This window comes from Panthera leo, chromosome A2 (genome assembly GCF_018350215.1).
Source record: "Panthera leo isolate Ple1 chromosome A2, P.leo_Ple1_pat1.1, whole genome shotgun sequence".
Lineage (NCBI taxonomy): Eukaryota > Metazoa > Chordata > Mammalia > Carnivora > Felidae > Panthera > Panthera leo.
This window is the reverse complement of record NC_056680.1, coordinates 4979046-4994276: the sequence shown is the minus strand read 5'-3', so window position 1 is coordinate 4994276 and position 15231 is coordinate 4979046. Positions and strand designations below refer to the sequence as shown.

Genomic DNA, 15231 nt, shown 5'->3' with positions numbered 1-15231 from the left:
GGGACACTGATAATAAGATAGCCCCTAGTTTAACTGAGCGCTTACTAAGTGCCAGGCATTGAACTCAGCACTTTATGCACATTCTTTTATTTTAAGGACATTTGAGAGGCAGTGGGGGTAAACTGACTCCCAGCCACAGAACTAGGATGGGTGATGCCATCGTGCCCATGCCCTGCTGATCAGCTGTGTCTGTTCTTTTATTCACCTGACTTCCCCCTCCCCCATCCCATCCCAACACTGTTCAGCCTGAAGGGATCAGAGTCGACAAAACTGTGGCCGTTCACACACTGGATCCAGAAAACCGGGGCCAAAGTGAGTCATCCACAGCAGAAGGGTGAGACCTGGGGGTGCGGGGTAGGGGATGAATCAGGGCCTTGTGGGAGAGGGTGACGCCATGGGTCCCTCCCATTCCACTGGCAGACGGAGTGCAGCGAGAGGAGGTCCACGCCGCAGACCTCAGTGACCAGGTACCAGACACAGATTCAGAGACCAGGATCCTCCTGCAAGGTGAGCTGCCACTGACCCTCGCCCAGGAAGGCACAGCTCTGGAGAAGGGGACCTAATTTCTCCGAATTCTGGGCACGTATACTACCGTGCGTCCCCTGCCTCCACTACAGCTAGAACAGCAGGCCACCTCCTTGATCTGTTTTATAGAAGGCTCCAGGCAGTATTTAGTTCAGCAAATAGCCTTTGCTGATAGAGAAGCTTAAATGAGAAACAGTATAGTTCAAGAGCAGGAAATTCTGGAACTAATTGCCTGAGTTGGACGACTGGAGCCAGAAGGGAAAAGAAGTTCCTGGAAAAGCACCTTGTAACCTGTAAGCTGTAAGGTTTTGGGGAGAGACCCTTGGTTTTCTCATCTGTGATGGGGTGAATAATAGTACCTATATCAAAGGCTTGTTGAGAGGATTAAATGAGATACTGTCTGATGTTTCTCTAGAACAGCGCCTGGCAACAGCATGAAGCATGATCTAAGTATTGGTGACGATTGTTCTGGAATTAATTTGCCACTTGTGACAAGAGGCTCAGGGAGCAGATTTCTGTGAAGCATAAGACTCCCTTCCCTACAAATGTAGACACCCTCCCCACTCCCCTACCCCCGCCTCCTACTTCCTACCATCACGTCCCCTCAGCCCCCAACTGCCCCTGACCTCTTTGGCACTGGCTGCCTGGAGCCTGGGATCGCTGGGGACAGCCCTGGCCCTTCTCACCCCACCCCATGGTGGGTGAGTTGCTTGAGCCCTGTCCTCCTGCTGGGTTGCAGGGACCCCGGTGGCTCAGTTGACTGAGGATGCCATTGACGCGGAGCGACTGAAGCACCTCATCGTGACCCCCTCGGGCTGTGGGGAGCAGAACATGATAGGAATGACACCCACAGTCATCGCAGTCCATTACCTGGACCAAACGGACCAGTGGGAGAAGTTCGGCCTGGAAAAGAGGCAGGATTCCTTGCAGCTCATCGAAAAGGGTGGGTCTGCCTGGGAGACCCTCTCTGCTCCAGCCACCTCCAGAGCAGGGACACGCCCTTCCTCTAAGTTCCTCCCCTTTCAGGATCCCTTCTTTTCAAAGACCTCCCTTGACCTTTGCCCTCTCTGAGACCTGGGCCCCTCTGAGCCCTCTAGAACTCCCTCTCTCCCTGAGGCCCCCTTGCCTCTCTGAACCCCTCTCCTCTGAGAACTCCTTCCCCTTTTAGAAGTCCCTTCCGCTCTCCCAGACTTCCCTGCTCAGCCCTGAGCCCCCTCATTCCTCCCTGAACCCCTGTCTCGCCCCCCTCAGAGAATCCTTGTCCCCTGAGCCCCTCCACTCAGCCCCTGCTCCTCTGGAGACACTTCTGGCTTCCCTGCAGGGTACTCCCAGCAGCTGGCCTTCAGACAAGACAACTCGGCTTTTGCGGCCTTCCAGAACCGGAAAGCCAGCACCTGGTGAGTGGTCTGGCACCCCACTGAGCAAGGCGGCCTTGGGTGGTCCCGCCAGGTCTCGCCCAAAGGGCCCTATGCTATGGACCCTCAGCCCACACAGATGAACCGCCCACCTTGAGCTGCCACGTGGCCTGTGGACATTAAGCGTCCCCTGTGGCTAGGCTGGCGCCTAACTTGGGTGGGGAAGCTGGGCCAGCCTGTAGGCCCCGCCCCTCTCTGCTCATTGGTTTCCTGGAATGGCAGTCTCTGGATCCCGGAGGCGATTGGCTGACGCTTTGTGCCGCCCACAGGCTGACAGCCTACGTGGTCAAGGTCTTCTCTCTGGCAGCCAATCTCATTGCCATCAACTCCCAAGTCCTCTGCGGGGCTGTCAAATGGCTGATCCTGGAGAAGCAGAAGCCTGACGGGGTCTTCCAGGAAGATGGGCCCGTAATTCATCAAGAAATGACTGTAAGAAGCAGGACTTATGGGCATGCTGGGGGAAGGGCGCCTGTAACAGGATAGACATGAAAGGCTACCCCTTCAGCTGAGAGTGTCACTTTCCCATTGCGAAGACCAGAGACCTTCAGAGGCTAGTGCAACACCAAAGTCCCCCCCCCCCCCTTTGCTCTGAAAATATAGAACCCTTCCCAGCTGTGGTTCTCCAAATGTGGTCCCCAGGCCAGTAGCTGCATAATCACCTTCAAACTTGTTATAAAAGTATGTTCTCAATCTAGACTTGAGATGCAGGAATCAGAAAATTCAGGAGGAGGGCCTAGGATTCACAGTTGCTACAACCTCCACTTCCCCTGCCATGAGTTGCCTATGCATGCATAAGGTGGAGAATCACTGCCTTAGCCTGACTTTTCAGACTTCCAGTCTCACACCGTCCCCCTATCCCCATCCACATGCCATCTGCACTGAAAGGAGCCTTGCTCTATCCAGCCACAGGGCCTTTGCACATGCTGTTCTCACTGTCTGGCATGCCAACCCTGGTCATCCTGCAAGGAAATCTTTCCTGATCTCCCCAACTAAGTCACACTCCCACTTTCCAGTTTCACTGCCACATCCACTTCTCCTCCTGCACCACTCACCAATTTGTAACGATATGTATACAGGTGAGCCAATTGGTTCACGTCTGTCTCCCCTACTAGATGGGGAGCACTGTGGGGGTGGGACTGGTGTCGGGTTCTTACCCACCATCTTTTCCACAGCATGAGCAACAATTGCTGAATGAATGAATATTGAAGAGTGTGGCCCACCTAGGGAGTGACACTGAGGAGAGACTCACCCGTGCCTTGACATGCTCACCCTACAAGGAGATTGGTCAGCATGTGGGGACATACTGGTGACCCTATCCTTATTTTCCGCTTCCCATCCTAGGGTGGCTTCCGGGAGAACGAGGAGAAGGATGTAGCCCTCACAGCTTTTGTTCTCATTGCGCTGCAAGAGGCTAAAGAGTTTTGCAATGATCAGGTCAACGTAAGTGTCCGCCCACCCTCTCCTCCTCTCACCTACCCAGGGCACATCCACCTTGGAGGGTGGGCTGTTGCATTCAGGTGATTCCCGGTCCTCCCAGTGCAATAGCAGCCACCACAGCAGCCATAATGCCCATAAAACCATAATAATTCCCAGCATTTTTTGTGCATTTAACTAAGATGCTCATCTAAGTGTTGCACATGCTAAGTCCTGTAATCCTTCTAAGAGTTCGAGACGTAGGCTACTCTTCTTATCCCCAGGTTACAGAGGAGAAAACTAAGACAGAAAGAGATCAAAGAATGGGTCCTTTCTGCCTGCTTTACCCTGTCCAGAGAGTGTCAGCCAATTTCAACAAAAGCCCCCTCAGCCTGCTTTCCCCATCACTGCTACATGATCAGTGCAGCATACCTTGCTGCTTCCCTAAAGAAAAGGCACAACCCAGACCCAAGAACACATCAAGGCTACTCTCTTAGTTCAGGAGATCTTTTAGGAAATTTTCCAAGGGGCCCATGACCCCAAAAACGAAATGATTACAAATATTGGCTCACGGCTGTCTCTTTTTCCTCTGGTTTTGGTTCTGAAGCAGAGAAGCTTAGAAAGATGGACTCCCCAGAGTCTCTGCAATTACTCCCTCTGCTTTGTCCTGGGGTTTGAGAGTGGTTTGTTTGACCTTAGCTTGCCAAGTTAGAGAGCCCAGGATTTTGCCTCAGACAGCTGCCCCTCCCTTCATCGGACTCAAGATAGAGGGGACAGGGCTGTTGACTTGAGGGCCTCAGAGGGACCCAGGCCGTTCTGGGCCCAATAATTCCTCTCTCCCTGCCACCCAGCCTGCCCAGCAGAACTTGGCTGCCTTCCTTGGGGAAATAGCCAGACCAAACCTAGAGCTTTCAGATTCCCATGGGGGAAATTCTGATTGGCCCACCCGGGGTCAGGTGGTCATACCTGGGCCAATCAGCTGAGGGCAGGAAGTAGGTCTTACTGGGCAAATATGGCTGCTTCCACTGTGGCCGAGTGAATGAAAGACCAAAGTTTCTGCAAAAGTTAAGAGTAGATGGAGGGCAGGCAGCTGGCAGGGAAAGGATTAGTTTCTTCTGCAAGGCACCAACATTTTCTTCTACAAAATGGCAACACTATGCCTGAGTATAGCATAGGCTGTAGACCCAGATTACTGGGACGCAGATTACTGGGAAGAGTGTGCTGAGATCAGTCTGTGAAAGCCAACCGTTAAACTTCCAGGAATTTCACAAGCTAGTTGTTAAACACAATCATTCTTTTCAAGCAAATTATGTAAACTGGCTTTAGACTAAACACTAAGCATTAAAAGCAAAGGTAAGAAACGCTCAAAACTCATCACTTCCTGATTGTTTTATTACTTTCCCTCATTATCTATGACAAATCTATCCATCTCGGGGTTATGTACCTATAAGGTGGAAATGCTATCTAATTCTGTGCTACTGCCCCCCTCCCCCCAACTCTGCATTCACTGACTCCACATAGTTTGAATTTGGCCACGGTAATATTTACACCAAGAAAGTTGGCGAACGCTGCACATCATGGCTTCCTCCTTCCATCATCTCTCTGGGTCTCAATCTTGTCATTCGTGCAGTAGAGATGATGATGAAAATAATGCCAACCCCATGGGATCCTGAAGTTCAGCGATTGCCTGTGTGACTGCCATATAGTAAGTGTTAGCTGTGAAGCTGATGATTAGAGAAGAGGTTTCCCAGTGGGGTGCTGAAGCTGGGTCATACTAGGTCATGAGTGTCTATCTGCGACACATATTCTCCCCTTTATGTTGAGGGCCATTACGTTGGTAGCTTGAAATTGCCCACAGTGGGAGCATTTACACCACAGTAATTGGCAGGCGATAAAACAGACCCCTGGCCCCCATACACACTCCGGAGAGCTGGTGCGTAAACTGTTACCAGTACACCACTGGGTATATAAACTCTCCCAGGCACATCAGAGTTACTCAACAACGAGGCAGTTCACGGTGACTAAAATGTCTGGAAAATCCAAAAAAGAAAAAAGAAACAAAAGATCCAAAACAAATATGTCCCAAGGACAGAAAGCATCCTGGTACCCAGGAAGTGGCACTTGTGTGATCCTTACCAGCTCTTTGTGGCAGCAATATGCACCTTACCAGAGAACCCAATCCTCTTTCTCACAGAGCCTGGAGCGCAGCATCACTAAGGCCGGAGATTATATTGAATTCCACTATAGGAACCTGCGGAGACCATATTCTGTGGCCATTGCAGGCTACGCCCTGGCCCAGTCAGGCAGGCTGGAGAAAGACCTCTTTGAAAAATTTCTGAGCGCAGCCAAAGGTGAGTGGCAGCCTGGTGAGGTAAAGAGGCATGCATGGCCAGGGTTTGGGGGTGGTCATCTTGAGCTGGCATGTGGCTCTAAGCTATGCTACGATGGGCAGCTTCAGGTTGAGCTGGAGTGGATGGTGCTAAGCCCTGCTGGCTGAATGGGTCTGAGGTGTGAGAAATCCTCACTGTAAGCTACACAAGAAGGTAGCATCATTCATTCAACAGCTATGTTTTGAGCACTTGCTATGACACAGGAACAAGGACGTGGGCTCTGACATCAGACAGACCCACATTCAAATCCCCCTCTGCCACATTCTCACTGTGCGACTTTGTAAAAGTCACTGACCCTCCCTGGACCTCATCTGAAGAAGATACTTACATCATAGGTGGTTGACAAGATTGAAGGAGTAATGTAGGTAGAAGGTCTAGCATACAGTGAGAGCTCTATTCCGATGTTGTTGTCGTCATTATCTCAAGGGTAATTAGGATTAGATAAGATAATGCCATAGGGAATTTAGCACAGTGCCCAGCACACAGTGAGCACTTAATCATTGGCTCAGGTAATATACTGCATCAGGTTTGCACTCACTGATGTAACATATGTCAGGACATATACTGAGGTGGTTTAGCACAATGGAAGCTTGTTGTTGGTGGACAGCTCTCTTCCAGACAGTCATGTGGAGATCTGGGCCTCTATCTTTTCATGACTTTGCCACCACGGGGTGCTTGGGATCCACTCCATCTAAGCATAAGGGGAAATGGTCAGGTGGATTGTTTAAGGGAGGTAGACCAGGCATGGAAGGGGCCCCTAACATTGCCAGTGTCCATGCCATCATCCAGAGCTCGGTTGTGTGTCCATACCTGCCTACAAAGACTTTTGGGAGATGTAGTCCAACTCTCTGCCCAGGAAATGAGGGGACAGGTTTTTTTTTTTAATGTTCATTTATTTTTGAACAAGAGAGCACAAGCATGGGAGGGGCAGAGAGAGAAGGAGACAGAGAGTGCAAAGCTGGCTCTGTGCTGACAGCAGACAGCCTGATGAGGCGCTCAAACTCATGAACCTTGAGATTGTGACCTGAGCCAAAGTTGGACACTCAACCAACTGAGCCATCCAGGCACCCCAGAGGAGTGAATGCTTCTTACTGTCAGTCTCTGCCACAAGTGCTTTTGTGGGCACTTGGGACATCACAGTGAATACAGCACAGCTCCTGCCATCATGGCTCGCACTCCAGTTGAGGAAAGAAATGAGTTAATAGATTGATATAGAACATCATACTTCTGGGACAGGACAGCACAGGATGTTTTGAGAGACAGAAGGGAGGACCTCACCTACTCTTGGGGTGCCATTGAAGCTGAATTGTGCAGGATGGGATTAAGCAGGAATGGGTGGAGAAAAGGTGCTCCAATAGAGGGTACAGAATACGAAAAGGCCCAGGAAGTAAGAATGAGCATGGAAAATTTAGGGAATCTGTAAATCAGTGGGGCTGCAGATGAGCATTTCAATGGAGGAGTGAAGGTTAATGAAGGAAAAGAGTAGGCAGGAGCCAGCTAGTGAGTGCCTTGGGTGTCAGTCAGGACATGTGAACAAGAAGTTCTAGTGTGAGTCTAGCATGAGTCTTTTCCGACTTTTCTCTGAGCCATCTCCTCGCTGGACAGTGCAATCAGCATGGGGGTGGGGGTTCTCTCTACAGAGAGGACAAGGTGGGAGGAGCCTGGCAAGAAGCTCTACAGTGTGGAGGCCACATCCTATGCCCTCTTGGCCCTGCTGGTGCTCAAAGACTTTGACTTTGTACGCCCCGTCGCAACCTGGCTCAATGAGCAGAGATACTACGGAGGGGGCTACGGCTCCACCCAGGCAAGTGACCCCATATCCCCCAGGCACCTACATGCCTACCTCCTCTGGCTTCCCACTGGCCTCCCAGAGAAGATGTTAAGACTCAGAGGGGCAGCCCTTCTGTCCACAAGCCAGAGTGGCTGGAGTGGATTTTTAGCCGTGAATGCACTGGTGGAGTCTACACTACATGCTGAATGCCCAAACTGTGTTCCGAACCTCCTAAGATCTAGACCGTGTTCTCAGTTCCGCCAGGCTCCCAGTGTTAGCTCATATCTTCCTGTGGGCTCTAGACCATGTTTCAGTTCTACTAGGCTCCCAGTGTTAGTTCATCTTACTGTGGGTTCCAGACCATGTTCTCGGCTATTCTAGGACATCATCCAAGCCTCTCTGACCCTGGTTGGTGGGATCTAGAACATGGTTTTTAATAACCTCAGGCTCCAGTTTGACCCCCTTTCTTTCTGGTGATCTGTCAGTCACATTCTCAGTGTCCCTTTTGGATTCTAGGTCATATGGTCAGTATCTCCAGACTCAACTTCATTCCTTTTTTTTTAATTTTTTTATTTTAACGTTTATTTACTTTTGAGACAGAGAGAGAGCATGAGCAGGGGAGGGGCAGAGAGAGAGGGAGACACAGAATCCGAAACAGACTCCAGGCTCTGAGCTGCCAGCACAGAGCCCGACGCGGGGCTCAAACCCAGGGACCACGAGATCATGACCTGAGCCGGAGTCGGACGCTTAACCGACTAAGCGACCCAGGCGCCCCTCCAACTTCATTCCTTTTACACAACTAAGTTCTAAACACATTCTCAGTGACTCCAAACCCTTGTCTTAGACTCTCCTGTGGATGGGGCTAGGCCATATTCTCAGTGTTGCTAAAGTTTCATTTTGATGCCTGCAATTTCTGGTGAATTCTAGACCCCTTCTCAGTCTGCCAAGCTCTTGTCTAAGTCTCTGTCTCTTGGAGAATCTAGGACATGTCTTCAGTGTATAACAACCCCTAATCTTATCCTCACTTTCTCTAGGGCAGGGGTTCCTAGGCTAAAGTGTCAATATCCCCCACCCTCTGACATGAGTCTCTTCCTTCTACAGTGGGTTCTAACCCCTTTCTCAGTCTCCTGGCTCACCCTCGTTCTTTCTCATGGGTTCTAGGCCACCTTCATGGTGTTCCAAGCCTTGGCCCAATACCAGAAGGATGTCCCTGACCACAAGGACCTGAACCTGGAAGTATCCATTGAACTGCCCAGCCGCAACTCTCTCATCAAGCACACCATCCTCTGGGAATCTGCTAGCCTCCTGCGGTCAGAAGAGGTACAGCTGCTTAGCCAAACCCTTGCTGTCCCCCTTCATACCAGCCAGGGTTTGCCAGAGGCAAGAGATAGGGCAGTTGCAGCTAGGGGAGGGCTTGGTACCAATACCTTCTCTCCTCTCTCCTTTCTCCCTGCAGACCAAGAAAAATGAGGATTTCGTAGTAACAGCTAAAGGGAAGGGACAAGGCACCTTGTCGGTAAGGAACAGGAACACACACCAGCTTGGCCCGCCTTCTCTCAGCCCCTCTGGCCCCGAGGGACCCTCTTCTCAACTCAAGTGGGCTGACACTGCATTGCCCTGTGATCTCACCAGGTGGTGACAATGTACCATGCCAAGCTCAAAAGCAAACGCACTTGCAAGAAGTTTGACCTCAGGGTTGATATACGACGAGCTCCTGAAGATGGTAAAAGAGTTAAGACCCTACCTGTTACCCTTCCCCCGCCCTCATTCTAATGTCTGCCTCCTTCCTGAGTTGGGACCCAGGGACACCCCCCTCCCATTCTTCTGTCTGTGTTTCTAGTCAAGAGGCCTCAGGAAGCCCTGAACACCATGATCCTTGACATCTGTACCAAGTAAGTGATGGGTCACTGGGGGTCATCTTGGCCATTCCTCTGTCTATAGCAAGACTTCTCCTTTCCATGACCTAATCCTTTCTAAGAGCGTATTGTGCATCTGGTATTGTCTGAAGTACCTGCCAGGAGGTGGGTACCCCAGGCAGTCCTCACTTTGCATTGGCAGTCCAACACGAGTGATGGCCCCATAACCTGAAATTATTCCAGCAGTGTCAACAAATCAGTGGGGGTAATTTGCCAATGTTGCATGACCTTTAAAGCGTTTATCACAGCTTCAGAACTCTCAAACTGCCAGTTAGGAAGGTACAGAGAAATGGAAATTACAGTAACATGAGAATTTGTTTAGCATGCTGTAAACTACAACATTAGAACATGGAGATAACAAGCAATTCTTGTTCTCCTTTGTAAAACACTTACCAAAAGTGCTGTGGGTCTTCCTTCTGTTGTGTCACTTGGGATAAGGACTGAGCCGGCATCTTTCCTATGACATAGTGAATTGTCACGCTCCCTTCTAAGTTAGGTCAGCTTCCAACTCTAATCTTTTGAGCAGCCGATGTCACAAGACAGCCGGTCGGTCCCTCCAATGGCAGCAAGGGTGACATTCGCACAGTCTGCTGTTCCTTCTCCAACTCCATTTCTGTGCTTTCAAATTTTACCTCCAGTGTCTTCATTTCTCTGCTGCCTTTCATCTTGGCTGGCAGATCCCTCTGCCAGTTGACCAGTTTTGTGAAACGTCATGCGGCTTATCCCTGGGAGATAAGGAAGTACCACAACCACAGGCCTTGCTATCTGTGCATGAACTGCTCAGTGACCCATCACGGACAGACTTTGAAAGGAATGACGTGATTGGTCACTGACCGTGATGCGTGTCTGTGATTTGCACAATGATTGGTGGACCCAAGATCCAGAGAGAAGATTTGTACTCGTACTTTATGCAATTGACTACTGTACCCTGGTGCTGGGGGCCTGGCGTTATTGAGCTAGACCATGGTAACATTTTCTCGTCTGCATTTTCTGGACGAATTGAGGCATGGAGAGGTCAAGCGACTCATCAAATGTCATATGGAGCTGGGATTTGAACCCGTGCAAAGGGGCTCCAGAGCCTGAGCTTTTAGTCACCTTGACCATGACACTGCCTTTCCTTCATTCCATTTGGGGAATGTTTCCCACAATCTAATATCCTTCTGTGCTGCTGTGTGGGAACCAGTAACCCCAGTCTCTGACCAGACCCTGTTGTGCAGACACTGTGCCCCAGGGCTGATCCTGCCCTGGGACCCAAGTACCCTTCCCCTGCCCTATACAGGTACCTGGGAGAGCAGGATGCTACCATGTCGATCCTGGATATATCCATGATGACTGGCTTTTCTCCTGACACTGGTGACCTTGACCTGGTATGAAGGGCTTGGGCTTGGGGGCTGGCATCAGTGGACAAAGGCTTGAGGGCAATTTTCACAAGTCTTACCCTTCCGCAGCTGAGCAACGGCGTTGACAGATACATCTCTAAGTATGAGCTTAACAAGGCCTTCTCCAATAAGAACACCCTCATCATCTACCTGGACAAGGTAAGGCTTCCGATGGGGATCTGACCTCCAACAGACTGGCCTCCTTCTGGTGCACATGAGGCCCAAGCAGGGGCCCAAGCACAGACTGCTGCTGCTAGGTGGTGGAGGGAAGGGGCATATAAAGTAAGGTGAACAACCCAGGTCATCTCATCTTTTCTAAGCAGCTTACCTTCTGACCAGTCTCATTCCAACCTCATTTTATACTTGCTTCCTCCAACTTCTTCTCATCATAGTCCTAAACAACTTTTGAAGGGTGCCACTTGGGTTTAAAAAATAAAGTGCTCAGTGCTGAAAAGCATTCCCCTTGCTCCGCACCCCCTGGGTTTTCTCTCTCCGTGTTTGCTCTCCATCTGACTTTCTGTCACTGCCTTCCTCTCTAACATTGACTTGAGCTTCCTCCTCTCCCCTACTTACATCTTTCCGTTTCCCTATCTTCACATGCCCCCTGCTAACTTCCAAAAGTCCCAAAGTCCCCTCACCCCATATTAGTCAGCATAAGTAACACTAGCTGCTGTAATAAACCTCTCAAGAATATGAGGGTCCCAACACAAGAGTCTTGTGCCTCCCACTCAGGTAAAGTCCAGCTGGGAGGCTAAGGGAAGGGTTTTCTGCTCCACACAGTAAGTCAGGGATCCGCTCACATTCCTTCTTGGGGCTCTGCAATCCCTAGGATCTTAGAGTCCTCTGCTGGACCCCTCCTCCCTGGAAGAAAAGAGGATTGTGCATGAGCTAGTGGTTGACGTTTTCTTGTACTGGAGTTTTTGTGCACTTAAATTTTTATAGGATTCCAACCTTACAGGGAAATTCCAGAGCAGTAAAACACACTTCCATATACTCTCTACCCAACTTCATTAAGTGCTAGCCTGTTCCTCCAAGTACACCTGTCTATGCATATCTATTTCTGTTTCTCTCTCTCTCCCTTTCTTTGTCTTTATTTTTTCAGCTTGAATGGGGTATCATTGACATATAAAATTGTGTAAGTTTAAGGTGCACAACATAATGATTTGATGTATGTGTATATTGGGAAATGATCACCACCATAAGTTTACTTAACACATTTATTACTTCTCATAGTTTTAATGCATGCGTGTGTGTGTGTGTGTGTGTGTGTGTGATGAGAACTTTTAAGATCTAGCCTCTCAATAAGTTTTTCTTTTAAATTTTCTAATGTTTATTTATTTTGAGAGAGACAGAGAGAGAACACAAGCAGGGGAAGGGGCAGAGAGAAGTAAAGACAGAATCCCAAGAAGGTTCTGTGCTGTCAGAGCAGAGCCCAATGTGGGGCTCAGAGTCACAAACCCATGAGATCATGACCTGACCTGAGATAAAGAGTCGGATATTTAACCGACTATGCCCTCCTGATGCCATCCCAACAACAACTTTTAAATATAGCAATCAGTATCATTAACCATGGATGTTTTTATGGGCAGAGACAGCAGTCCGGTGGCCAGAACTGATCAATCACATGGCCACACTGAACTAGGAAAGGAAGCTGACAGGGATAATGCAGCTGTGAGCCTTGGCGAAGTGGAAAATGGCTGTGTTGAAGTGCTCATCAGTCTTTTGGTGGAGACTCCTGCTCCCTCACTTTCTCCACCACTGTTCTAGCCCCCAGGACCCTATGCTGGGCTCCGTTCTATGTTGCCCCGCTGACCAGCCTCCTCATTCCCCCCAGATCTCACAGGACCTGTTGCCCCACTGACCAGCCTCCTCCTTCCCCCCAGATCTCACACGACCTGTCGCGCCACTGACCAGCCTCCTCCTTCCCCCCAGATCTCACAGGACCTGTCGCCCCACTGACCAGCCTCCTCCTTCCCCCCAGATCTCACAGGACCTGTCGCCCCACTGACCAGCCTCCTCCTTCCCCCCAGATCTCACACGACCTGTCGTCCCACTGACCAGCCTCCTCCTTCCCCCCAGATCTCACACGACCTGTCGCGCCACTGACCAGCCTCCTCCTTCCCCCCAGATCTCACATGACCTGTCGCCCCACTGACCAGCCTCCTCCTTCCCCCCAGATCTCACACGACGTGTCGCACCACTGACCAGCCTCCTCTTTCCCCCCAGATCTCACATGACCAGGAGGACTGTCTGACCTTCAAAGTGCACCAGTACTTCAACGTGGGGCTTATCCAGCCCGGGTCGGTCAAGGTGTACTCCTATTACAACCTGGGTGAGCAGCCCACCTAGGGTCTGGGGGGCCTGGGCGGCCTGAGGGTCCAAGGGATCCGTGCGAGGCGGGGGCCTGAGGGTCCCAGGGTTGGGGACCTGGCCTCTCCAGGTCTGAGGGACTGGAGCTGGGACTCCAAGCCCCTGGGTCTCTGGGCTGGAGGCCCTAGCCCTCTGACACCTCCCTGCTACTCTGCCCACAGATGAGAATTGCATCCGGTTCTACCACCCAGACAAAGACGACGGGTTGCTGAGCAAGCTCTGTCACAAAGACATGTGCCGCTGTGCTGAGGGTGGGTGCAGAGAAGCCAGGAAGGGTGGACACACACCCCTGGATCCTCCTTCCATGGGGGTGGCCCAAGGGGGCTCTGAAAGCCCACACCCAGTGGACACCCACACAGACCCAGGGGTGGGGGGCCCTGGACAACGCATGTAATACAACCATGTCCCCCACTCATCCACCACACAGAGAACTGCTTCATGCACCCGATGGATGAAAAGATCACCCTGGACGACCGTCTGGACAAGGCCTGTGAACCAGGAGTAGACTACGGTGAGTGGGCACGTGCATGTGGGTGCCTGGGTGAGCGACACTGTGTGGCCATAGCTGTGTGTGTGACTGGCTGTGAGTGCCCCTGGCTGCATATGGCTATACGTCAGGCTGTGGTTGCAGCCCATGTGTGTGTGGGTGTAAATGTGTTATGAGGGGCCATGAGTGCATGGGGAGCCATGCTAATGAGTCGGCCGGGTGTGCAGCCAGTGTGAGAGCGGATATGCTTGTCTGTCCCTTGTGTGTGTGACATTGTAGTCGTGCCAAGCCATGGAGATAAGAGACAGTGCTTGTGGGGGACAGTGGATGGGAGGCTATGCATAGGACTCCACTGTGGTGACTGTAATTGTGCACATGGCCGTGTGTGGCTGTGTGACATGGTGGTTGTGGGAACACATGTGGCAGGTGTGTTACTGGGGGGCAGGGACTGTTGCACATGTGGCTGTGACCCTGCATGTGTCTGCTTGGGGACGCCATATGCCCAGGTGCTCCTGCAGCTGAGGGTCCCCGCAGCCCCCCTTGCCTGTGACCCCACCGTCCTTCCCCTCCTCCCCCATCAGTGTACAAGACCAGGCTTCTCAAGAAGGAGCTGTCAGAAGACTTTGATGATTACGTAATGGTCATCGAGCAGATCATCAAATCAGGTCAGCCCTGCAGTCTGTGTTCTGTCTTTCCACTTCCTTCTTGCTGGTTCCCTGCCCTCCCCCACTCAGTGTCCCTGTCCGTCCCTTCCAGGCTCTGATGAGGTGCAGGTTGGACAGGAGCGCAGGTTCATCAGCCACATCAAGTGCAGAGAAGCCCTGAAGCTGCAGGAGGGGAAACACTACCTCATGTGGGGCATGTCCGCCGACCTGTGGGGAGAGAAACCCAAGTGAGTGTCAGCCCTGTGCATCCCCACCCCCCGCAGTGGGTCGCCCCTTCCCATGCTTTCCCTGCCCTGATCCTGACCTGCGGTCCTCCCTGCAGCATCAGCTACATCATTGGGAAGGACACTTGGCTGGAACAGTGGCCAGAGGCTGATGAATGCCAGGATGAGGAGAATGAGAAGCTGTGTCAAGACCTGGCCAACTTCACTGAGAACATGGTTGTCTTTGGCTGTCCCAACTGACCCCTGCCCACAGTCCCCACAATAAAGCTTCCCTGTGAGTTCATGGGTCTCCCAAAGTCGGAAGGTCTTGGAGAGGGAGGAAGAGGCAGCTGTGATCCCCTGCCTCCTCCCCTGCAACTCCTTCCTCCCTGTGGATCACCTGCACGTTTGCTTCCTCCCCTGGGGAGCCCGCGCCCACGTGCACCTGCACTGCACCCGCACGTAGTCTGAAGTGAGCCTGCATTTGCGCCAAGTGCTCACCTACTTGCTTTCTTTCCACCTGCATCGAGACCTGTGTGTCCTCTGCCTCCTCCCCTGGGTCCTCACCAGTATCTTCACCTACATCCTTCTCTCATCCACTGTGTGGGTACCAGTATCCTCACCTGCTGTACCCCAGCCCTCACGAGCATCATTATGCATGAGGGCTCCACAGTCCTCTGCCTCCTCACCTTCCTGC

At 51.4% G+C, this 15231-nt stretch overlaps 1 protein-coding gene across 1 annotated transcript in view; it reads left to right on the top strand.

Moving 5' to 3' along the window:
• The window catches only part of LOC122213846 (complement C3-like), a 40137-nt gene extending 25299 nt beyond the window's left edge, over positions 1–14838 (top strand). The window contains exons 22-41 of the mRNA XM_042928185.1: positions 246–312; positions 421–507; positions 1265–1468; positions 1847–1922; positions 2210–2369; positions 3282–3380; positions 5548–5704; positions 7384–7547; positions 8676–8834; positions 8971–9030; positions 9147–9237; positions 9355–9406; positions 10710–10797; positions 10879–10968; positions 13036–13141; positions 13341–13430; positions 13607–13690; positions 14248–14331; positions 14423–14558; positions 14654–14838. Coding sequence (XP_042784119.1) covers positions 246–312; positions 421–507; positions 1265–1468; positions 1847–1922; positions 2210–2369; positions 3282–3380; positions 5548–5704; positions 7384–7547; positions 8676–8834; positions 8971–9030; positions 9147–9237; positions 9355–9406; positions 10710–10797; positions 10879–10968; positions 13036–13141; positions 13341–13430; positions 13607–13690; positions 14248–14331; positions 14423–14558; positions 14654–14795 — 2196 coding nt within the window. The 3' untranslated portion in view covers positions 14796–14838. The remainder of the gene's footprint in view (positions 1–245; positions 313–420; positions 508–1264; positions 1469–1846; positions 1923–2209; positions 2370–3281; positions 3381–5547; positions 5705–7383; positions 7548–8675; positions 8835–8970; positions 9031–9146; positions 9238–9354; positions 9407–10709; positions 10798–10878; positions 10969–13035; positions 13142–13340; positions 13431–13606; positions 13691–14247; positions 14332–14422; positions 14559–14653) is intronic.
• Positions 14839–15231: the final 393 nt, after the last annotated feature.